Below are 24137 nucleotides of genomic sequence, written 5' to 3'. Positions count from 1 at the left end.
TCACATTCTGCAGTCCAATTTGAACAATGCGAAATGAGAGGTAAAAATAGGCATACTATAACTATATATGCCGGTAGTATGTACTGTATAAAATCATTGCAAAATATTCAGGAAATAACCTACCTATCTTGTTAGGTATCCATAAATGTGCTCTGTGAACACCAGTGAGTAAACTTTAATTATTGCAAAGAAATTGTTTTAGTGTAATGATCCCAATTATGTGGTTGTTGGAAAAACAAATATTTCCCTTCAGCATGAGGGACAAAAAAAAAAAAAAAAGTCCTGTCATACCATGTTCGTCCGATGAGTGGCGGTAGCTTACTCACCCTCTCGAACCCCCGCTGAAGGAGGCGTCGACGAAGAGAGCAGCACTGCGAAGGCACATGACTTGCGGAGTCTAACATAGCACGAATAAGTCAGCATTGTTATATAAAATAAATCAACATTGAAGTCTGAATGGATCTAACAGAGCAGGTACGTAAAATGTTGTCATCTACTTAACTTAAATCTACGGTACATGTACACTCATGTCCGCTATCTTGCCTTCTACGGTTAAAATGAAACTACTGCTACACATGCTAGGTAGAGTACCTAATTTAGTTGAATATGGAATATTTTAAATGCTCTTATTTTTATTTTTTTTTGGGTACAATTTTGAATTTATTTTTAATCCCTCCGAGATTATGCTCTTTGTATTTGTGCTTTTTTTTATGTAATACGAGCTTTACTGTGTAAATATTTTAACCGTGACAATTTAGTTTCCCCGCTGCATGAGTAAAATATGAGTTCTATCGAAAGCAGTCGCCTGAAAACAGCGAGCTTGACCGGAATTTAGTCGAACATTCTGCATGTAGAACATTCTGGAACAACTAGAACTGAATGTAAAGCCGACCAGCCCATCTTCTTCGGTATTTCTACATATGCTATTTTTTTCTTCTTCACATTTTAATGACCCACTTTGAGATGCATTAAAACTGTTTAGAAACCTAATGCATCTATCCGTAGTTCCTCTTTAGATTCGTGCAGGTGATCTGGAACCTATCCCAGAGTAGAAACAATGCAATGCAATACAATACAGTAGAACTGCGAATATTATTATTTCAGTTCTATATATGCTTTTAGTGAAATGTTTGTTTGGTGGTGTGCCGATTTTTTTCTAATGTTTAAATACGTGCCATGGTTTATTTAGTTGGTCGGTTGATAGTTGAATGGAATCATTAAGCAACCAACCAAAGTATAAAAATGTGTATAAAATGTTAATTGTGGAGTTTTGACATAACATCTAAGAATGAATTCCCTGGAAGCAGATCAACCAGCTGGAGGCTGACTTGCTGGAGCTAGGGTCTCTGGTGGAGAAGGCAGAGAGGAAGAGAGTGCAGGAGCTGCTCAAGCAAGAGCAGAAGAAGGTTGAAAAAGAGATCGCTGACAAACGTCAGCAGAAAGAGCAACAAGCCCGGAGACAGGCCGACCCTGTGCCGTCCTCCAAGGCGACGTACACGGTCAAGATCACCAACTACGGTATGATGTGCATCATACACTGCTTATCATGTTTCTCTTCAATTACAATCTACCAAGTGTTTGATGTGTGTTTCCATCCAATGCAGCGTGGGACCAGTCAGAGAAGTTTGTCAAAATTTACCTCACGTTGAAAAATGTGCACAAGAATCCATCCGAGAAAGTGGAAGTCAATTTTTCAGAAAGGTATGTACCATGTTCCATGACACCCATAATTATTGACAGCGGCTCCTCGGTTTATGACGTAGTTCTATGTTTACCATGGCGATGTACCCTGAAATTTGTACATAATTCAAAATGCCTCCCAGACTTCATGCTTCACCTAAAAACAGGAAGGCCAGATTAGAGTAGGAAAATGCCTTTACACTTCTGGAACAACATCCTATGGACATAAGAGCCAAAGAGCAACTTGTCCACCTTATCGGTGAAGCATTATGGTGGTAGTGTCATGGCGTGGGCATTTATGATTGCCAATGGAATTGGTTCCCTTGTATTCATTGATGATGTGAGTGCTGACAAAAGCAGCGGAAGGGGTTCTAAAATAGGGAGCGAGAAAGATTCCTGCCAAACAAGTATCACTTTCCCTATCACTACTTGACTTCTCTCCTATATCGTCCAGGCTTTGGCGCGCTCTTGTGGCATCTAATTGCATTTCAGAAAGAATTTGATAGACTATGGCGCTTTCTATCTGAATTCAGATTATGTTGCCAGCAAAAAACAAAAGGAAAAAAAACTGAGGACCCCCCTTTCTTTCTTTTTAACTATCCATCCATCCATTTTCTGAGCCGCTTCTCCTCACTAGGGTCGCGGGCTGCTGGAACCTATCCCAGCTATCTTCGGGCGGGAGGCGGGCTACACCCTGAACTGGTTGCCAGCCAATCGCAGGGCAAATAGAAACAAACAACCATTCGCACTCACATTCACACCCACGGGCAATTTAGAAACCTCAATCAACATACCACGCATGTTTTTGGGAGGTGGGAGGAAACCGGAGTGCCTGGAGAAAACCCACCCAGGCACGTGGAGAACATGCAAACTCCACACAGGCGAGGCCGGATTTGAACCCCAGTCCCCAGAACTGTGAGGCAGATGTGCTAACCAGTCGTGCCAACTTCTTTTTTTTTTTTTTTTTTTTTTTTTTTAATAAACTTAACACTTGCAAATCAAACATTCTTATTCCTTATTGTACTGCTACAGGTCATTTTCTGTGCTGGTGAAGGAGCTTGATGGGAAGAATCACCAGATGACTGTCCTCAATCTGTTGTATCCAATTGATGATCAGAACAGCAGCACCAAGGTGACAAACACTACTTATTACAAATGCCAAATCTTTAACATGGAACACATCGACCTATTTCCTCAAATAGTTTTGTTGGATTTTTATTTACTCGATTATGAGGAGTCCCACCGATTTTTGGTGTATTGGGAATGAGGCCCAATGTCTTTAAAAGCCTTGTCCTGCACTCCTCAGATAAAAACAGACATGGTTGTGATCATGTGCAAGAAGCAGGTGGCCAAGAAATGGGAGTGCCTCACCACAGTGGATAAAGAGTCTAAGGAAAAAGAGTAAGACGTCGTCTTTTTTTGACAGGCTCTGTTGCGATGATTTTAAACACAACTAACTCTCCGTTTCTTGTACATTTCTTCCTGTCGCCCGTCAGTAAGCCCAAAGTCGATGACAACGCAGATCCCAGCGAGGGCCTGATGAGCATGTTGAAGAAGATCTACTCGGAGGGTGACGATGAGATGAAGAGAACCATCAACAAAGCTTGGTCGGAATCCCAGGAGAAGAAGATAAGAGGAGAAGACGGCATGATGGATTTTTGAACTGCAATCGCCATTCCTTCATAGCAGGACTACATGAGAGATGATTGTTTCCCATCATGTTCAATGTACAAATGAGGTTCCTGCCAGTACAATAATGTATAAACCCTGGATGCCTGCTATATGCTCTCCATTGATTTAAAGAAACAAAAATACAACCACTACTACTAGGGTGTCATCTCCCATGTTGAGCATGTTTCGTGTTTAGCTTGGCCCAAAACCACATGTTCGGAAAATGTTATTTCTGTCCAGTACAAAATATACAAGAAGACTTGTATTTGAAAATGTATTGACATGTATGCGTACCAAAAACAGAGTGCCAGCTACATCCTTTATTTTGTTGTCATTCCATAAATGGATTATGGTGTGGCTCTTTTTGTTTTTTGTTTTTTGTTTTTTTCCCTAAAATGAGTTATTTTTTTAACACCGTACTGTTATTTGTATACTTTTTTTGGGGTCATTATTTTTCCTATGTGGTTATCTTTATTTGAAGGATTGCTAGACCACACCATTCTAGTCAGTTATGCAGTTCTCAGAAATAAAAATTTTCATCCATCCATTTTATGTAACACTTTAAACAATTGGTTTTTGTGTGTGTTATTTGATAACGAGCCATTGACTGTATTTCACTTAAAAGCCAAAACAATCATTTTACATTTGTTTTATCAAGCGAGACAATGACTCAGCCTGGAGAAGCCACTTTCAAAAGAGATGGTCGCCTGTTGGTGCTGTTAGTCATGTTTCCAGAGCACAATTAGGCAGAGTCCTTAGTTTAAAGTGAATAATTTGGATGTATGTTGGGACTTTTTTTAAATTATTAAATTAAAAAAACAATAATAATAACTAGAAGGTGCAATTCCTGGAGAAATTCCGCGCGAATGCTGCAATGCTGATTGAAATAATGCGCTTGAATGAGCTGAACACGTAGAAGTTGGAATGGTGGGAATCGGTTGAGAAATAAGGAAACTGTAGCTAAAAATGAAGAATTTGTCTTATTGTGGCTAAAATGCGGGTGTTGCACAGTGCAGAATGTGGGTAGTGTGGAAAACGTAGTAAGTGGAATGGTTTGAATTGGTGAAGAAAAGTGAAAGAAGGGGGGAACAAGGCAGAATAGAGTAGAATGGGGGAGAATGTGCATGTTTTAAAATAATATGTGAAATGTGGGTGTAAAATGTGGAATGTGGGTAATACGGGAATGTGTTTTCAAGATGTTCTGAATGAGCTGAATGTTTTAAAAGTGAAAGAGAATGACGTGAAAGTATTTTGTTGAAAGTGCCATTGGGAATGAATGGGAATTATTTGGGTGTAAAATGTGGAATTGTGGGTAATGTGAAAATGTTGCGGCTTAGATGAGTTTTGGCACGCGTCGCGTGAATTTTTCGAACATGTCGAAGTTGGAACGGAGTGAATCGGATGGCGAAGGAGAAAACTCGGCGGAATAATAAAATTAATAATAATAATACAAAGTAAAGATTCACTCAATAATGCATTAAAATCACGTTTTTTTCATTCACATTTCACTTCCGTTTTTATTGGCACATGTGGCCGCACTCTCCATTTAACCACACCCCCTGTGGCGTGACGTCACAAACCGCGTATATATTTAGAAGTTTTGGGGCGTTCTTCTCGGACATGCCAGATGGATTCGCTGTTTTGAGGCGACCGGTTTCTTCCAGAAACACACGAGCGTCTTCTCAATATAGGAGTACAACGAGATTTCTTTTTCCGTGTGTGTTTTGTTTGACGCCGCCGCCCTAAATGGATATCGGTTGTTTCACGGCGGCGCCGCCGCGCCTGTCGTGCCACGCCGCGAATGCGGATTTGCCCAAGAAGCCCTCCGCCGACGGAGCGCAGCAAGCCGGGGCCCCGGTGGCCAAAGCCGGCCGCGCCAAGTCGGACCCCGGGAAAACTGAGCTGGCGCAGGTGGTCACCGACGCGAGGACGGGACGGTCGTACAGTAAAGGGAAGCTTTTGGGAAAGGTGCATAAATAATGTATTCCTTCGCATGTGTGTCGTTAGCGTGTTGCGGGTGTGGGCGAAATTAAATGAGGCTGCGTTGCAGGTGTGTCTAATCAGTACAGCAACGTGTGTCGATTTTTACGAAATATGCTCGTTTTTTTTAAATACAACGTCACGCTACGGCGCACCTATAAAAATATATATATTATAATTTAGTTGTATTTTTTTGAAATCAATATCCACACCCAAGCCAACAGGTTGCGCGTCACTGGTCCCAGCTGCCGAGTCATGTCTGTGTTGTGATATGCCGCAGAGCCGCCGACCAACGCCAATTTCACGGTTAATGAGAATGCAGCAGCCCGGCTTCCCTGCCTGCCTCTCTGCCTTCATATGTCTGTGGTGCATCGGATGCATTGCACATGACACAAAAAAAAAGGATGCTTCAGGCACAACGACCGAGGCTAAAAAATGATTTTCATTTTTTAAATTAATTATTTTTATTTTTTGTTAAAATATCTTTTGACTCAAGCGATGCTTAAACTGCCATGTAATCAAGCCGAGGGGTGGCCATTTCACTCCTCGGTTTCATGTGGTGCACCAGTTAATCTTTATGAGAAACTATAGGTTAAATGGAACTGTCTATGTGGATTCCACACACCTGCATTCAGGTTATCCATGTTATTTTGGCCAGTTGAAATCTGATCACTTTCATTTTCCTCCCCAAGGCTAGTTTTGGATGCCGTTTGACTCAACTGATCTTTTAAAAAGCCCTGTAATGTAACCTGGAGGTGGCCATTTCAGCCATGGTTAGATAGATACTATATTCATCCTGTGTGGGATGAATACAGGGTCCCTACTAACAAATATGATGCAAGAATCACTTTATTATATATTGGTGTTATGCCAAATTCATGACTTGGATGCTATACCTGCTCAAAATATTTTTAAAATCACTGAAACGATAATGTCCAAAACCTAAATAAAAACGATGGAATCCTAGTCAAGACATTCTTCCATCCATCTTCTGTAAAATTCCAAATACTAGGCATTGGATGATGATAGATTGTTCCCTCTTGAGAAAATAAACAAATTGACAGAAGCTCAGCTATTAAATAATTTTAGAAAAAAACAGATTCTCTTGCAGCTGCTGAGTTTTTAGCCTTGTTTTAAAGTATGAAAATTGCTTCAAAGACTTTTGTCACAAAAGAGAGGTGTTAAGAGAGGTACACATCACTTTTTCCCCCCTCTGAGTTATTGTCTGGACAGCTCATAATTTCCTCAGTAAAGTAGAAAATGTGCACAGTAGTGTCTTGAGTCACTTGTAAATGAGAACTTATAGGTGAAATGGAGGAGTGTGTGTGTGCGTGCATTCCCCACCCCTGCATTGATGTTATGCATGTAATTTCGAGGAATGCCAATCTGATCGCCTCCATTTTTCTCCTCAAGGGTGGTTTTGCACGGTGCTACGAGATGACGGACCTGTCGAGCAACAAAATGTACGCCGTCAAGGTGATTCCACAGAGCAGGGTGTCCAAACCGCACCAGAGGGAGAAGGTATAGGCAGGGACGCACAGTCTGTGTATATCATGCAGCACAAATTGGAGCGCTCATCATTTCCTTTTATCGTAGATCACCAATGAGATCGAGCTGCACAAAACCCTGTCGCACAAGCACGTGGTGAAGTTCTCTCATCATTTCGAGGACCACGATAACATCTACATATTTCTTGAGCTCTGCAGTCGTAAGGTGAGGAGTTCTCCGGAATGAGTGGTCTGATTAAACTCTTATACCTGGCAGCTAGCGTCAGTCCAAGGCAGTCATGAGCAAGTCATTGTCATCTCTCTGAAGGTTACAGAGGTTGGCTCATTGCTTCCTCTTTCACACCCCCCAACCAATCCCCCCCCTCCCACCCCCACAGTCGCTGGCGCACATTTGGAAGGCGAGACACACGCTGACGGAGCCCGAAGTGCGATATTACCTCAGACAGATTATATCAGGCCTCAAGTACCTCCACAGCAGAGGCATCCTGCACAGAGATCTCAAACTAGGTATGACAGCAGCAGCAGCGGGCGGGGCGGGGGCGGATAGTATGATGGGAATGTTGCGAACGTGCATGAAATCATCCAAAGGATCTGCTGTGACTTTGGCTGGGCTGTGGAATGCTGACTTGGAAAAAATGCTTTTTTTTGTATTTTTTTTTTTTAGGCAACTTCTTTGTGAATGAAAACATGGAGCTGCGACTGGGAGACTTTGGCCTCGCTGCCAAGCTAGAGACTGTTGAGCAGAGGAAAAAGTATGTTTGTTTGCGCACAAGTACTTTTTCATCAGATTATGGAATAGAATTAATGAGAAATCCTGTCCACTGGGACACATTGCATTTACAACCTTGCGTTTCTGGTTCAAGGTGTTCAGTTTACTAAAAGCCGTTCCGCACTTGGCATTTTTTTCTGTGCTTGTGTAATGTGCGCAATCATGCAACGATCACCCAACGAAACCGGTTTTCAAGTGGCAGTTGAATGTAGCACTGAAAGCCTAGTTGCGCCAGAGGTTTTACACTTTGCCGTGGAATACCATTGCATCAAGATCATTTTGCATGGCCCCTAAAGGATGGCAATGTTTAATTGAATCTCCTCTGTATCCCTCTTAGAACCATCTGTGGAACCCCCAACTACTTGGCCCCTGAGGTGCTCAACAGGCAGGGCCATGGCACAGAGTCAGACGTTTGGTCCCTTGGATGTGTTATGTAAGTAAACTGATTTGGCAGTCATGTGTAAACTGGCATGTTTGTGTCTGCCTTTGGGGCTTTGCGTCCCTAGTCGTTCGGTGTGGGAAGACTTCTACTGATGTGGTCTTGAGCAAGCTAGAACATGAGTGGCCAACATCCTCAGTCAATTGTGAAATGAGGACACAATGTACCTGGCAATCTAGAAGTATCTAAACTATGGCCTGGGGGGCAATTTGAAACCCTGTTAAAATGTGTGGGTGTCAAAAGTTGAGTTGCGCAACACCCCTGACAAATACTACTACTACTACTAATAATAAATTCGTTTTTTACAGAGCTTGTTTGAATTTGATTTCCGAGTGCTAGCCATGGTGGCAGCGAACAGCTCAAGCAGCAGTTTGTCAGTAACGTATACAACAATACTCACGGGTATATATTCTGTATCATCAGCTAATTTTATTGCCGCTTAGTTGCGACTGTCTTCTATATCATCAAATCTGTGTAGTGCGTCAAAGTAGTATACTGCCCCTCGGTTGCCAAGGCGCAACCGAGGGGCGACACGAACCCCATTGAATTGTCGTGATGCACAACATTTAACATTTTGCTATTACTCAATGTTTTTATAAATTGCAGTATTGTAGTTCTATTTTTCTTATTAAAACACAGATTTTTGATTGACGAGCGTGTTTCCTGGCAGGATTTAAACTCAAGTCAAGGCACCACTGTGTATAGAACTAAAATAGTAACATTTCTCTTAAGAGTGAATAAATGTGCATCAGGAGCAAAAATAGTTCTGTTCTGATTTGCGAACATATCGCATTACTGAACCTCAAATAACGGCTTTAAAAATTGTCTGCTTTTTATAGATTGCCCATGGTTTGGTTCTGAATGTGGAAATGTGACTCTTGTGCTGGAAAAAAATCCTCAACAAGATTTGCCTTACCTTTTTAACAAAAAGCTGTGCTTTTGGAGTTTCTAGAAAGAACTAATAAATAATTGCTTGGGGGATTGACTTTTAGTGTTTAATAAATTTTAAGTCAGAATGTCAAAGTGGCCTTTGCATCCTTTGACTTTTCTGTATTTGAGGGGAAGGTTTGCACACCCTTGGCCAAATCCGTTAGCATGTTTGTTCTGAGTCATGACATTGCTTACCTTGCCGTATTTCTTATTCAGGTACACGCTGATGTGCGGCAACCCACCCTTTGAGACTCTTGACCTGAAAGAGACCTACAAATGCATCAAGGAAGTTCGGTACAACCTGCCCTCTGGGCTGTCGCCCGCCGCGCAGAAACTCATCTCAAGCATCCTGCAGAAAAACCCCAGTGACAGACTCACTCTGGATCAAATCCTCAACCATGAATTCTTCACCAAAGTAATTCAGATGCATTTATTTTTTGTCTTCTTTTTAAATCCCTGTGGGGAATTTAAGGGAGTTGAGTGGCACAGTTACTTACCTTAGCATGAAAAAAAGTATGGGCATAAATAAGTAAAAGGGTGTGGGGGAAACAATGTAAACATTCCAGAGTAGGCAGGAGTTTCTAAATGAATTGCGTAGGTAGCTAAAGAATGCGGTTTCTGTAGAAATTGCATCGGAATGGTGAAATAAAATGCTGTGGAATTGATTGAACTGTTGGAATGTGAGACTTGAAGTTGGAATAATTTGAACTGGTCAAATGTGGAAGGAGGAACTAAATGTCAAATCTCTCTTAATTGGGGGATTTAATGGAACAATTTGGAATTTGGGCAATGGTAATAGTTTACAATATGTCCTGAATGATTTAAGCAGTTGGACTGCGTTGAATCGGTTAAGAATGTGGAAGGGAGGTAAATATTTAAAATCTCTTGATTTGGGGATTGCCTTGTGTGGCGAATTTGAGAAGCCTGCTGTGAAAAGTGTGGAGTTTGGAATGATTGGAATGTGGTAAATGGGTTCCTAAAATGTTCAGAATGAGCTGAACAATTTTCATTTGGAATTGGAAGGTTCGAACTTTTCTTACGGTCTCATTCACTTGAATGTTTTCTTTGTTTTTTTTGGGGTGAAATATGTGGGAATTCTGAGAAAAGTGGAATTTTTGGGACTGTGAAAAGTAGCCTGGCTGTCTGGAATTTTGTGAATCAATTGAAATTGTCTGGAATGTTGAACATAAGATGTTAGCAGAATCAAACATTTTAGGGGGGTAGGATAACAAACTGTGAATGGTCAACAGTCCCACGATAACGGTACTGACAAGTACAACTGTTGCATGTAGCACTTACGGAATATATAAATGTAGATTATTGCACCTGATAAGGACTCCTGCAAGTATTGTAGGATATAAATGTATTTACATCATTGCACTGACAATTACGCTTACATTGTCATTTATACTAAATATATTGGTGTGTAATGGTCCTTTTTTGGTACTAGAGGTCAGAGTTCAGGAGGAGAAGCGCCTAACTTAGAAGCACAACTGTCATCCTGGTGTCGTAACTCTTTTGTCTGCTGTGCCCTGCAGGGTTTCACTCCAGACAGACTTCCCCCCAACAGCTGCGTGATGGTGCCCGAGCTCCATCCCCCCAGCCCGGCCAAGAAATTCTTCACCAAAATGGCCAAGAGCCTCTTTGGCAAGAAAAAACCAAAAGGTAAGCAGAAGTGCCAATCTCATTCGCATACCTGTACAGTAATTATAGAGCGCTGGTCATCTTGCGAGGCTGCTTCTGCCTCAAGGGAATGGTTGGTTAATGAGGGCTAAGCTCAAGCGTGTGGCTTTGTTTTACAAGTTTAATTTTATGGGTATGACTCATGTTGCAGTGGAGAAGTCGCCTTGTGAGGAGAAAGAGGAGACAGAGATTTCCAAGCTGGTGTCCGGCATCGTCAAATGCTCCATCAACCGCCAGATCAGCTACAAAACTGTGGGCCCAAATGAGGTACGTCTGTTTTCACTCTTCAGGAGAAGGTTGAATTTAACATCTGAGATGTTTGACTGTATTTCCCTGTACGTTTTAAAGTGATGCATATCTGATATGGCTCTGTTTACACAATGTACAATATGTACATAATACAATTTTATTTTATTTTTTTTAAACTAGCATTTAGTTGTCCTGGGCTGACTGCTGTATTACTCCATTGGCCGGTGTCTGCAATTATTTAGTTAATTTAATGCTGGCCATATGTCTAATGTAGGATATTTGGACCATACTGTGAGATACCCGATACCAATCAGATTTTCCTCCAGATTTGTAAGAGAGCCAATTCTGATCTGAGAATATCAGATTCCATGTTTTTCTGTTTTAGCTGCCATGACGCTTGTCCAAATTGTACAGCAAGCAATTATGATCAGTCAGAATCAAATTTTAGATATCTCAAAATAGTTACACCTGCAATTCTGTTGGTAATATCAGAAAATGAATTAATGACATTACAAGATGCAATGACATGTGGATAAGAGAATGTAGTTATCTGAAATGTTCTTTGTGACTAGGCAAAACTGAATTACAGATATCAGCAACATTCGGTCAACTAGCTGTTAAATGTTGAAATGGCTTTTCATACACCTGATAGCATATAATACGAATTGTCACCTGAGCGCCATTCACTGCTAATCCAGCTTTAGCAGTAGAAAATGTATACTTAGTGCAACTATCACAATGCATTAATTTGTTTGTGTTGTAGATAATGGTGTAAAATAGAAGGGTTTTAAGGAGTTTGTTGAAAAGTTGAAACTCTGTAGCCTCAGGCTGAATGTGTGGTCATACATTTGAGGTCAAGGATGTTTTTCTCAATGATCCTAACTCGCTCTCCTCAGGTCCCCTCACCCGGCGGTCAGCTGGTCAGCTCGGTGCCTCTGGAGCAGACCCCCGCCGAGGAGGAATCTAGGAAGTCAATCTCGCGCTCCTTCAAGGGCACCATGGCCAGCAGCTCTGAACGTAGGCTCTCGTTATACTTTTTTGTTGTCGTTTTTTTTTTTTTGGGGTGGGGGGGTTATTATTTCACTAATTACTAACACAATTCACTTATTGTATTTTTTTCTCTCTCTCCAGCTTGTGAGGATGTTGTCACTCCCTCCGCTGTGGCTGAATCGGCCATGAAGGTTCTCAATGGCTGCTTGGCCACCATGCCTACAGGTGTGCATTGTTTGAGATGTGGACGAGATGCTTGGTGCTGCTTTACTTTGTGTTGTATCATATAGTATTTACATGGAATCGGCGTGGTTGCAGTTGAATGAGCCTGATCGTCTAAGCTCTTTAAACCTAGAATATCTTCTGACTCGAATGGATTTAAGAGACTTGGATTAATGCCTTGTAGCTTTTGTGTAAAGCTCTGATGGGGAACGTGCTTGTTTGATTGCACTTTTTCCCCTTTTCTATATACCATGACTGTTTCCGCAGCCACTAGAAACCCACCGTGCCTGTCCAGGCCCCAGTCCTTCCTATGGGTCACTAAATGGGTGGACTATTCCAACAAATACGGTTTTGGCTACCAGCTTTCAGACCAAAGCATCGGCGTGCTCTTCAATGAGGGAACGCATCTCTGCCTCTGTGACCAACGCAAGTGAGTAGAAAGCCTCGTCAACGTCTCTATTGAGAGTCAATAAATCCAAACGTTTACGGTTTGCTGTTGTGATCACCCAGGACGGTCCACTACTGCTTGACCAACAACAAGCACTTTAGCTTCCCTGCCAGCTCTCTACCTGAGCAGCTTCGGAGCCAGAAACAAATTGTAGAGCTCATGGCTAACTACATGGAACAAAATCTAATGGAGGTACGAGCAAATGGGGTGAGGGGACTGAAATAAAATGCATATTTACAGAGGAGTCAGTTTTGACTTTTTTTAAACCAACAGGGTGGTGATATTCACTGTCATGAGCAAGTTTCTGGTCCTCCTCCTCTGCTGCTGCAGTGGGTGAAGACAGACCACGCGCTTGTCATGCTCTTCAACAATGGAACTTTGCAGGTTAGTACATGATTGTCACTTATTTCTCAACTATTGGAATACAGTGAAATGTAAAATGTTAACTCTCAAATAATTGTATTATATTACAACTTGGCTGTCAGAAATAGAGTTCTGCTTCTCCTTCTGTGAGGAATGTGGCATCTCTTTAAAAGAGACAGTCCAATTATATACAACCCCAATTCCAATGAACTTGGGACTTTGTGTTGAACATAAAAACGGAATACAATGATTTGCAAATCATGTTCAACCTATATTTAATTGAATACACTACAAAGACAAGACCTTTAATGTTCAAACTGATAAACTTTGTTTTTAGCAAATAATCATTAACTTGGAATTTTATGGCTGCAACACATTCCAAAAAAGCTGGGACAGGGTCATGTTTACCACTGTGTTACATCACCTTTTCTTTTAACAACATTCAATAAACGTTTGGGAACTGAGGACACTAATTGTTGAAGCTTTGTAGGTGGAATTCTTTCCCATTGTTGCTTGATGTCCAGCTTCAGCTGTTCAACAGTCCGGGGTCTCCGTTGTCGTATTTTACGCTTCATAACGCGCCACACATTTTCAATGGGAGACGGGTCTGGACTGCAGGCAGGCCAGTCTAGTACCCGCACTCTTTTACTACGAAGCCACACTGTTGTAACGTGCAGAATGTGGTTTGGCATCGTCTTGCTGAAATAAGCAGGGGCGCTCATAAAAAAGATTTAAAAAAAAAAAGAAAAGAAACATTAAATATCTTCTTTGTAGTGTATTCAATTAAATATAGATTGAACATGATTTGCAAATCATTATTTTTAAACACAACGTCCCAACTTTATTGGAATTGGAGTTGTATATATTTTTTTTCCACAATTAAGAATTCTGAGGAGTGTTCAATAAAAGGTCCCTGAAATTCTTCAGATTTGTCACACTGGTTGTAATCATTCTGTTTTGGTTGGATATTTGTCATGTAAAAGAAAAATGGCAAATGCAACTTTTGTTATCATGACAACTGGGATGAACCAAGCAGCCACTCCATGTTGCCAACTTAGCGGTTATATTTGGAAAGTTTTCCAACCCGTCTAGCAAGTTTTGTTTTTAAAAGCAAATCTGGAGACTTGTAGAGAGACTGAGAGTCCCTCATGTGTCCAGCCTGCTAATGAATCGCACTTGTGTGAAATCATCACTGACTAACAATAAATGATTTTTGGAAATGGGCAGATAACAAAAGTGTTACCTGATTGTTTAATTTCACACTTGATGGGTGAACAGGCACTCATACGAGCCATTAAGTCAATTTTTCAATAAAAAAAATTTCTTGTTTGGACTAAAAATGATACAGAACGTTTGCACAGTTGCATTCAGGTAGCTGCTGTACAGTTTTTATTGTTAAACTTTAATTAGACTTGCCATTCTACAAGAGGATCACACCTGCATCAGCTATGTTCAGTAAATAGTGACATGATCATGATGCAGCATAACTCTCCAATTATACAACATAGTACAGTGCCACCTGATGACATTATCCCAAATTAGATGTTTGTTTTTATAAATGGAAGCAACACACCTTTTCACACCATTGACAATCAGTTGCTTTATCATTTGATTGCCCATTGGGGGGGGGGGGGGAAACAAAAAAGTGATACACATTGTCTAGGACTATGAATTTGTTGCTCCCCTTTATTTTTCAACAAGGGAAATTGAATAACTGTGTACTGCTTAAATTCATTGTGGATGAATTGTTCATTGCTTTCTTCTTCCTTCGCTCCAGGTGAACTTCTACACAGACCACACCAAGATCATCCTGTCCAAGTCTTCGGACTCGTACCTGCTGACTTATATCAGCTGTGAGCGCGTCTCCTACACGTACCTTCTCAGCATGGTCAGAGAGATGGGCTGCACAACGGAGCTGCGACACCGCCTCCGATATGTGCTCCATCTCCTGCAGCACCATGCTGATGCCTAAGGGAGAACGGGGGGAGGGGAAAAAAAAAAAAAAAAAAACTGACTGGCTAACTGTGACATCTTTAGAGGCTCAGTGACTGGTGCCCTTTTGATTGGTTGAGTGTTTTGCAGTGCCATAATGGGCCTCTTGAGGCAGCTGCTGGTATTCCCGCTGATTTGATCAGATGATGCGTTGGCCTCCAGCGTTCGTGCCTGTCCAAAGTTTGTTTGGCAAAATCTAATGATTGGACACTCCATGATAGATGCCTAAAAAGAGGGAAAAAAAATAAAATAAAAAAAAAAAGGGAAAAAAAACCCACCACTGATTTATCTTCTTGGTTGGATGGTGCCAATTGAGCCTGCTGCTTTCTGCCTCATAGTTGACATTTGTGCCAGGTGTGGTGTGCCCATGGTAACTAAACACTTTAATTTGCAACTTGTATTGGTCGAACACACGGTGGTGGACTCTTCTGCCTGCTTGGCTGCTTCCTGACCTGTGGACACTGGTGCACGTGTTTATTTTTGTTTTCAATTTGAACAAAAAGACACGAGCCAGCAGTAGATCACACTATGATCTTCACTTACCTCACACGCACACTTGACATTCCTGGCCATATTTGGGCGGTGAGGTTCAGAGAGAGTCTTTGCTTCTTCTGCCTCATTGTCACCTATTTTGTTCGTGGCGTTCACTGACATGGTACACGGAGTACTTTAAGGGGCTGTGGGAGCAACACAATGATGCACTTTTTTTTATTTTTTATTTTATTTTTTTTCATTTTTTTTTTTGTAAATTCATTGGTAATTTTTTTTTATATATATAATATATAAACCATCACTGATTTTATTTGATTTTAACTCTATACCAAAAGGCCTGTTTACTTTTGTCTGATTTTTAGAAATGAGTTTTAAATTGACACGTAGGAGTGTGTGTGTGTGTGTGTGTGCGCGCGCGTGCGCGCATGCGCCCACGTTCTGGTAAAGCAGACAGCCGGTCCGGGAAATGAAATGAGGAGAGGAGACGAGGGAGGGAGGGGGTGATAAGTGCCTTTCTGAGGGATCTGTGTATAGTGCAATAACGAGCTGCTTTTGCGAATGTCAAGCTGAGGGCTTTGTCATGGTTTGTGTGTGCTTTTTGCTCTTCAAAGTTCAAAAGCACGTCCAACAGCACTACACTGTCACTACCTGCTATAAGCTTTTAAAATGAACCCGCTCTCGTCAATGTATAATCTCCAGCAAGAAGAAAACATTGTACTCGTCGTACTGTGACCCTCAATTGATTTGCATTGAGTTTCTTACCCAAGAGTTGTATCCTCAAAGCTGTGACCTGGAATGCAAAATGTCTCATAAAAATGTCATGTTTTCAGAAACAAGTCTGCCAATTCAGAAGTTTATTTTTCTGGCACAAAATGTCATGTTAATTTATTTATTTATGTTTTGGGTTTTTTTATTTATTGTGTAATATGTATGGTCTTGACACAAGGAAATGTTCAATTCCGCTCACACTTTTTGTAGGTATTGTATGGGGGAGGGGGGGTAATGGGACAGAAATAAAGTTTATTGAAAAGAAAATGTATGGTCTCTGATGATTAAAAATTATATTAATGCTCAATTGACAGTGAGTATACCAGTTCAGTATTAACTTGTGCCTTAATTTTTGGTTAACTCAGAAACAAGAATTTACTTGGGAATATTTGACTGCTAAATTAAATTTGAGTATTTTATACTTTCAACCCAGCGCAGGCTTTGTATGAAATCCAATTAGTTTCTCAGGAAACCGCTTTAATATATAATTAGATGTAATAATTTGTTGCAATATTGCTAAAAATTAATATACAGGTGTTTCTAAAAAAAGAGGACTGTGAAAGATGGCACTCACTCGTACTTGAGGAGTAAAACTGGGGCAACAAGCTCTGGAAGCTGCTGTGCTTGGAGCTTGCAGCAGAAATGTGCTGATTTGACGTCTTCAAATATACTATAACCAATGTGATAAGAAAGCAATTTCAAGTTGGTAAATGTGACTTAATTCCATAGCGGAACAAAATCAAGAAGTTATTTCGGAATAGTCGAGTGATAATCGGTCATAGGATGTGTAAAATGTCTTCTTTGCTTGGTGACGAAATGTATGCAGATTCTGGGTATGAAAGCTCATGTTTGTGTTGGATTTTTTTGTGTCGTCATGAAAATGAAACTCATTTTGTCGCTCACTTGTCAGGTGTTGAAAGTGCATAAAAACATCTGAAATTTGCTGTGTTCTCTATAACACGAGAAAAGGGGAAACAAAATTAACAAATGTATGTCCTAAGCTGGAACATCAAATAATGTCAAGCAAAGTTACGTGAAAAATAATTTCAAACATGACATAAAGCAAAGCAATTCACTGAAACAAAAAAGTAATGACATAAAGTGAAGTAAAGAGAAGTAAAATGAACTTGACATAAGGCAAAGTCAAGTGAAGCAACTTGAAGTTTAGCAAAGCAAAGTGAAGGCAAGGAAATACAATGGGATAATGTTTATTAGTCCTACACTGGGGAAATTTGCATCGCTTCAGTAGCAATAGTGGATACAGGAATAAAAATATAATAACATGCATTCATGCAAGTAGGAAATCTACCCATTGTATGTGCCCAACCACATTAAAATAATACAAAGTGAAGCATCTCATGTAAAGTTGTATCAAGTAACTTGAACTAATGCGAGGTAAAGTAACAAAGTAAAGCAAGACAACATAATGATCAAAGGTAACTAGATGTAAAGGAAAGTGAAGATAAAGAAACAAAGTAAAGTTAAATAAAGCAAAGTGAAGTCAAGAAAAGCAAAGTAATATAATGTAAAGTGATATAAGGTAATGAAGTAAAGTGAAGTTAACAAAATAAAATTAAAAGTGTTATAAACTAACTTGACATGAAGCAAAGTAAATTAAATTACCTTGGATTAAAGCAAAGCACAGTATAGCAGAGCAATGTATCATAAAGTAACTTGAAATAAAGCAACGTAACAAAAGTTCAGTAAAGCGAAGGGAGGGAAAGCAATCTAATGTGAAGCAAATGTGAAGTATCTTTAAGTAAAGTGAAGCAAACCAAAGTCATGTAAAGTGATCAAAAGAAACTTGACATAAAGCAAAAACCAAGTAAAGTTAAGCAAAGTGATAGAGTAACTAAGAAAAGCAAAGGAAGGAATTACATTTAAGTGAAGACAAGCAAAGTAGCATGACAACTTGACATGAAGCAATTCAATTAAAGTACAGCAAAGCAATATATTGTAAAGTGATATCAAGTAACTCGAAGTAAAGCAACTTGAAGTAAAGCAGTGAAATTCTCCATCTTTTGGGTAAGACCATGGATGGATATGTCCTTTACTCTGACAAAAGAAGGACACAAATTAAAATTAAAGTAAGGCTGAATTCAAGTAAGACGACCTATTAGATTATAAGATATGATGTACTTTGTTTGACTGCCCCGCCTCTCGCCCGAAGATAGCTGGGATAGGCTCCAGCACGCCCGCGACCCTAGTGAGGAGAAGCGGTACAGAAAATGGATGGATGGATAGTCCTCTGTGGCCTAACAGTCCCCCTTGAAGATGATGATGAAAAACAGGTTAAAGGGTGCAGTGAGTAAAGTGTGACTTTCACATTGAGTAGAAACAAACCAGCAGCCGAAGCCTGTTGGAAGTATTAAAAGTTTTTTCGTGAAAGCAGTCAGCACACAGAGTGGGTGGCATGTGGGGGTAGTCAGAGGAAGGGACGTCCTTCCTTCTGTGACCCCTCAGTGTGCAGTGCGGAGCTGCAGCGTGTGTGTGTGTGTGTGTGTCTGTGTGTGTTTGTGTTGACCGCAGCTTCATGCTGATGTCACTGATGTCCTGCACCAAGCGCATCACATGACACTTACGCACGTCACACCGCCGCCCTTCAGGAAATGTGTTTCCTTTTACCAATCTCCTCCTGTGTCCCATTAGCAGAACAAAGAAACATGTCACACACGCCTGTGCAGCCAAAATATGTTCACTCCCTTTTGAACCCCAAAATCAATCTGCTATCTTGTAAAGTCATGGCAGAAAAAGGGCTGCTCTTTTTCTGTCATGTTTTGTCTAAAAGAGCAGTGATCCTTTTCATTCTCACTTTTGACAATATTACACATGCACTCCACAGCCTCTCTCGCGCAGAGATCCTGGGAAATTGCAGCAGAAATAAAGCAATGTAAAGTGAAATGTAGTTCAGTAACTGGAAGTAAAGCAATTCAATGTGAGGCTAGGTAAAGTAACTGGAAATAAAGCTAAGCTCAGCAACACAGTGAAGTAAAGTAACAGGAAGTAAAGCAAAAACAAAAAGTCAAGAAAAGTCAAGAAACATAAAGCAAAAAAGTAAAGCAATGTAAAGTGAAGTAATTGGAAATGAAGCAAAGCAATGTAACATAACATTAAAGTAACTTGAAGTAAACTAACTTGGAATAAATTAATGTAAAGTCAAATAAGCAAAGCAAAGGAACGAAATAAAGTAAAGCAAAAAAAAAAAACGAGAAGCAAAACAAACATGAAGTAGAGCAATGAAAAGCAATGTAAAATAAAGTAAAGAAACTTGGAAGTAGAGACAAGAAAAGCATTGTAACCTAATGTAAATTACATTGAAATAAAGTAGCTGGAAGTAAAGTAACATAACATGAAAAAAAGCTAATCAATTTCATTGGAAGTTAAGTAAGACAAAGTAACATAAAGTGAAGTAAAGAAAAGCAAAGATAAGTTATGTAATGTGAAATAAAGGAACAAAAAAGCAAAGCAATCTGAAGTAAAGTAGCTTGAAGATAACATGACATGAAATAGAGTGAAGCAATTTAATTAGAAGTAAGATAGCAACATAACATAACGTATAATGAAGTAAAGCAACAGAAAGTAAAGCAAAACAATGTTAAATGTAGTACAGTAACTTGAACTAAAATAAAGCAAAGCAAAGTAACTTGAAGTAGCTAGAAGTAAAGTAACATAACATTAATAAAGGTAAAGCAAATTAATGAACTGGAAGTAGAGTAAGACAGCAACGTAAAGTGAAACAAAGTAAAGTAACGAGAAATGTAATGTGAAGTAAAGTAACTTGAAGTGACGTAAAGCAAACCAACAGAAGGGAGTAAGGCTACGGAATATAAAGTAAAGCAACAGAAAGTGAACTAAAGCAAAGCAACGTTAAGTAATATTAACGTAGGGTTGAGTAAATTGAAGTAATCTTGAAGTAACATAACATGAAGCAAAGCAACGTGAAGTAAAGGAACAGAACGCAAAGTCATGTGAAGAAACTGGAAGTAAAGCAAAGCAAAGAAAAGCAATTTAACTTAACGTAAAGTAGCTTGAAGAAGAAGCAGCTTGAAGTTATGCAACATAACGTGAAATAAAGTACAGTGGATGTAAAATGAAGTAAAGCAACGTAAAGTGAAGTACAGTAACGCAAAACAGCTGGAGCACCTTAGCTACCCTTGTTAGCTTGGACGGGAACTCTTGATAGCGCCACGAGTGGTTAGTTGCTAGCAAGGGTGGGCCTGTTGATTTTTGACAAATTGACCCGACTGCATTTAGCTGCATTTACAGTATTTGGGAATGGAACCAGGAAAGTGGCGTGTTAACTGAGCAATAGACTCATTTGAATTGTTTTAATGAATGCTTCCCATCTTCAATTTTGGGCTTCCCTTGCAGCGTCGTTCTTCATGTGCTTTAACGATCCACCGTTTCGTCAAATGTACTGGAAACAGAGCCAAAAGCAAAGAGTGAGCAGGCCAGGAGGAAGTCAAACATCTGGAACCGGCGAGACAAAGAAGATGACGATGATGATGTCGGAGGGGGGAGAATTCCGGCAGACATCTAAGTGCAGGGTGGAGGGGGACAATTTTCGCTAATTAGTAACTCGTGTTTCCTCAAGAGCTTTCCCTCTTTTTCCCAGACTCAACTCATCGTGTGTGTGTGTGTGTGTGTGTGTGTGTGTGTGAAAGGCCATTGTCATCATGCTCTCACTTCCTGCAGATTCCAGGCCAGGCCAGGCCACAAACCGAAGCGTGCATACGTGTGCGCGGCTGGCTTCGTTTGATGGTTTCCTCTCAGGAACTTTTTTGACTCATTGCTGTCTGTTTCATCAGCTCTCTTTCCCTTCCCACCACTCTGTGTGTATGTGTGTGTGTGTGTGTGTGTGTCCGAAAATAGTCCCAAATTATTTTCCTATGGCGTTAACCCCCCGTTCAGCGCAGGGGACATTTTCCAAACCCACCCACCAAAAAAAAAGATGATTTAGAAGGACCATATAAATGTTTCTAAAATACTTTTACCACGCTCAAACGCTCTTTTATTTATTATTATTATTATTAATGTTTTTGTTTCTCTTTGTTTAAAATCTGTATAATCTGTTTTTTTCTTGGTTTTTAAATGCTTTTAATCATGTAAAGCACATTGAGTTACCTTGTGTATGAAATGCGCTATATAAATAAATTTGCTTTGCTTGGCTAGATACATTTTAACTGATTAAAACACACTTTTGAAACACAATGTAAATGTATTTGAACATTAAAAAAAATAATAATTTCAAGCATTAAATGTATATAAAATACTGAACATTTGCATTCAACAAATGGCTGAAAAAATATAAAACATTGAAAAAACAATCTTCTTTTTAAAAAAACAAAGTGTTCTGGTTTCCTATTGGTGGATTTCTGGATTTCCTATTTACAAGGTGATGATTATCCAATACCAGAAAATCTGTTTGTAGTTTGTCTTTTCTTATTTGTTACCCAAACTTAAAAGAACATTTCCAGTTTCTACTTCCACAATGATGGCTTCAAAGTCAAAATCAAATGTTTTTTGTTTACCTTCAGTCTTTTGTTAAGTGCTATATGCTGCTTGTGACGACAAACCCAGATGGCTTTCAGCCCACTTTCCCCCCCCCCCCCCCCCCCCTTTTTTAATTTTAAACACAGACGAGTCAAAATTGCGGACGTCCTGCTGTTGATTTGCGAGTACGTGGTTGAGCCACACACAAAGAAAGTGTTTGCACGTGGAAATAGACAAACTATTTATATCATCTGACACTCATGAGGGGAGGGAGGGGGCTACAGCAACTTTGAAGAAAGCTTTGAAGAAAGATCATCGAAGATTATCGCACATCCTGTATCACACATATACTGGCATACTCCCAGAAAGTTTACTCGTTTATTTATTCATTTTAATTTTTTTGACAGCTGCAGAGGACGTTGCAGGGCCCACATAACAACAATCTACCAAACTCAGCAACATATGACATTTTTTTGCATAACTATGCAATTGCTCCAGGAGTTATGAGATTTCAAAAGCAGTGCTGTTTTCAAATGACTATTTTAGAAGTACAGAGCCCCATCCATGATATGTGGGAGGATTTACATTGTGACCACGATAAAGATATAACGTGCACACAAAATGCTAATTTGCGGCCATGTAAAATGTATCATGAACACACAATATATAAATTTGGGGGTTTACTTTCATTCCCATAGACAAATTGGACGTCTAGGTAAGCAAATGGAGCACACGTTTGCTAGAAACTGCAACACACGACGTCCGCTACCTAATCATTTCGAAAAAGGTGAATTTGGTTTCTTACCCAAGTGGCCAGGAATGATAACAGTATTAATAAATTTATATTTTCTGCGCACATACATACTTACAAAAGTCTGTTAGCTTAATGCTAACGCTCAATGCAAAAATGCTAACAAAACTACAATAGTAGTAATGAAAAAGCTTTAAAAATATATATATATTTTTGAACACAAGCGATAGCAACACCTGCAGACAGAGGATACAATAATACTAGTAGTTTTAACCTCTGAAAAAAAACAGACTATTATTGCAGTTTAGTTGAGACGGCCTTCTCTGTTTCATCATCTGATCTAGGTGGAGTGCATCTGTATGTATTATACTGCCCCCTGATGGCCACGGTGCATGCACTAGAAGGACCAGTACAATACCAAGAACAATACTGTAGAGTGCTATCCATCCATCCATTTTCTGTACCACTTATCCTCACTTGGGTCGCGGACTGCTGGAGCCTATCCCAGCTATCTTCGGGGAGAACATGCAAATTCCACACAGGCGGGGCCGGGATTTGAACCCCAGAACTGTGAGGCAGATGAGTGCTATTCTACAAAAAATGTTTGTTGGTGATTTGTGTGGGGTTGGGAACTGATTAATGACATTTCAATTCATTTCAGTTGGGACAATTTATTTGATTATACGAAGTAAACTCAAGGTACCACTGTACTTAATCTGGATAATATTATGCACTGTGTTGTTTTTGTTTTTGTTCTTTCCGTGTAGTATTAGGTTGGCACAACATTGTCCACACCCTTGACTGCATGCTGAAGCACCTTGAGTGCGAGCCTGTTAATCCATTAACGTCTCTGCTACCGTGAAGACTTTGCTGACAAGACAAAATAATGCACAGCTTGAGAAACAGATGGCCAAAAGACAACCATACGGGGTAGCCTTGGATTAACGTGATGTAACCGAACTAAATATCCGCAGATTTGGGGGGAGTTCAACTGTTTAATTGCTTAAACTGCCTACAAAAAAAGCATAAACAGCTTCTATGAAACAAGTTGTTGACTGTATCTGCTATTTGAGCTTCAATTTAGTATGCTTTCGTGTTCATAAAATGTCGTGTATGCTTGTTTTAATAAGAAAACATCTAACACATTGTATTTTATTTAAAAAACTAATGACATAATTAAATAGAATGTAAAAAATGTAAACAGTTTCGCCACATATTTTGCTTCATTTCAATGGACATTGTGCTGTTCCTTCTGGCGTGTACATCTCTGCTACTTGGGGGCAGTATAACAGAAACATAGAGATATACACAAAGAAGAATTTCACAACTGACTCAGTAATTTGCAGTAGTATTTATAGTATTAGTATAGTAATTTTCACATAAAGAATATGCCTCTGATTGTGAGTATTGTTATGCCTGTCTACATGTGTTGCTCCACCGTTTATGCTATTCGTTAGCCCGTATATGGTGTTTTGCATTTTATTTTGTCAGCATTGTGCTAAACAGACTGTAATAAGGCAAAGCTATGTGGTTGTTTTAAATCCACAACATATAATTCTCTTTGTCTTATGTTTCGTTTGAGCGTGAACTTTAACTGTCCAAGTTCTGCCTCTAACGTTACCAGTTGTCTTGCTTGCTGAGTGTTTCCTTATTTCTCAGTCACAAACTCATCATCATCATCATCATCATCATCATCCATGTGACCAAAC

At 39.8% G+C, this 24137-nt stretch overlaps 2 protein-coding genes across 3 annotated transcripts; both read left to right on the top strand.

Annotated features, from left to right (window-relative positions):
* Positions 1 to 314: 314 nt before the first annotated feature.
* Positions 315 to 3920, top strand: cacybp (calcyclin binding protein). Of its 2 annotated transcripts, none has more exons than XM_061797345.1 (6): positions 315 to 474; positions 1308 to 1518; positions 1605 to 1701; positions 2713 to 2812; positions 2987 to 3081; positions 3177 to 3920. In XM_061797345.1, exons 1-6 carry the CDS (start codon positions 457 to 459, stop codon positions 3340 to 3342), a joined length of 687 nt encoding a protein of 228 aa, XP_061653329.1. In that variant the 5' UTR covers positions 315 to 456; the 3' UTR covers positions 3343 to 3920. The 2 variants fall into 2 exon arrangements, with proteins under 2 accessions (XP_061653329.1, XP_061653327.1); XM_061797343.1 differs by having other exon boundaries at positions 323 to 474; positions 1305 to 1518.
* A 1031-nt stretch (positions 3921 to 4951) lies between these two features.
* plk3 (polo-like kinase 3 (Drosophila)) lies at positions 4952 to 16395 on the top strand. Its single transcript, XM_061797342.1, has 15 exons — positions 4952 to 5319; positions 6745 to 6852; positions 6928 to 7044; positions 7217 to 7346; positions 7504 to 7591; positions 7946 to 8041; positions 9194 to 9392; positions 10516 to 10642; positions 10812 to 10927; positions 11806 to 11926; positions 12041 to 12124; positions 12389 to 12551; positions 12632 to 12761; positions 12843 to 12953; positions 14710 to 16395. Exons 1-15 carry the CDS (start codon positions 5098 to 5100, stop codon positions 14902 to 14904), a joined length of 2007 nt encoding a protein of 668 aa, XP_061653326.1. The 5' UTR covers positions 4952 to 5097; the 3' UTR covers positions 14905 to 16395.
* Positions 16396 to 24137: the final 7742 nt, after the last annotated feature.

Source organism: Phyllopteryx taeniolatus, chromosome 14 (assembly GCF_024500385.1).
Source record: "Phyllopteryx taeniolatus isolate TA_2022b chromosome 14, UOR_Ptae_1.2, whole genome shotgun sequence".
In the NCBI taxonomy this organism is placed as follows: domain Eukaryota; kingdom Metazoa; phylum Chordata; class Actinopteri; order Syngnathiformes; family Syngnathidae; genus Phyllopteryx; species Phyllopteryx taeniolatus.
The sequence above is the reverse complement of the archived record's forward strand: the minus strand, read 5'-3'. Positions and strand labels throughout refer to the sequence as shown.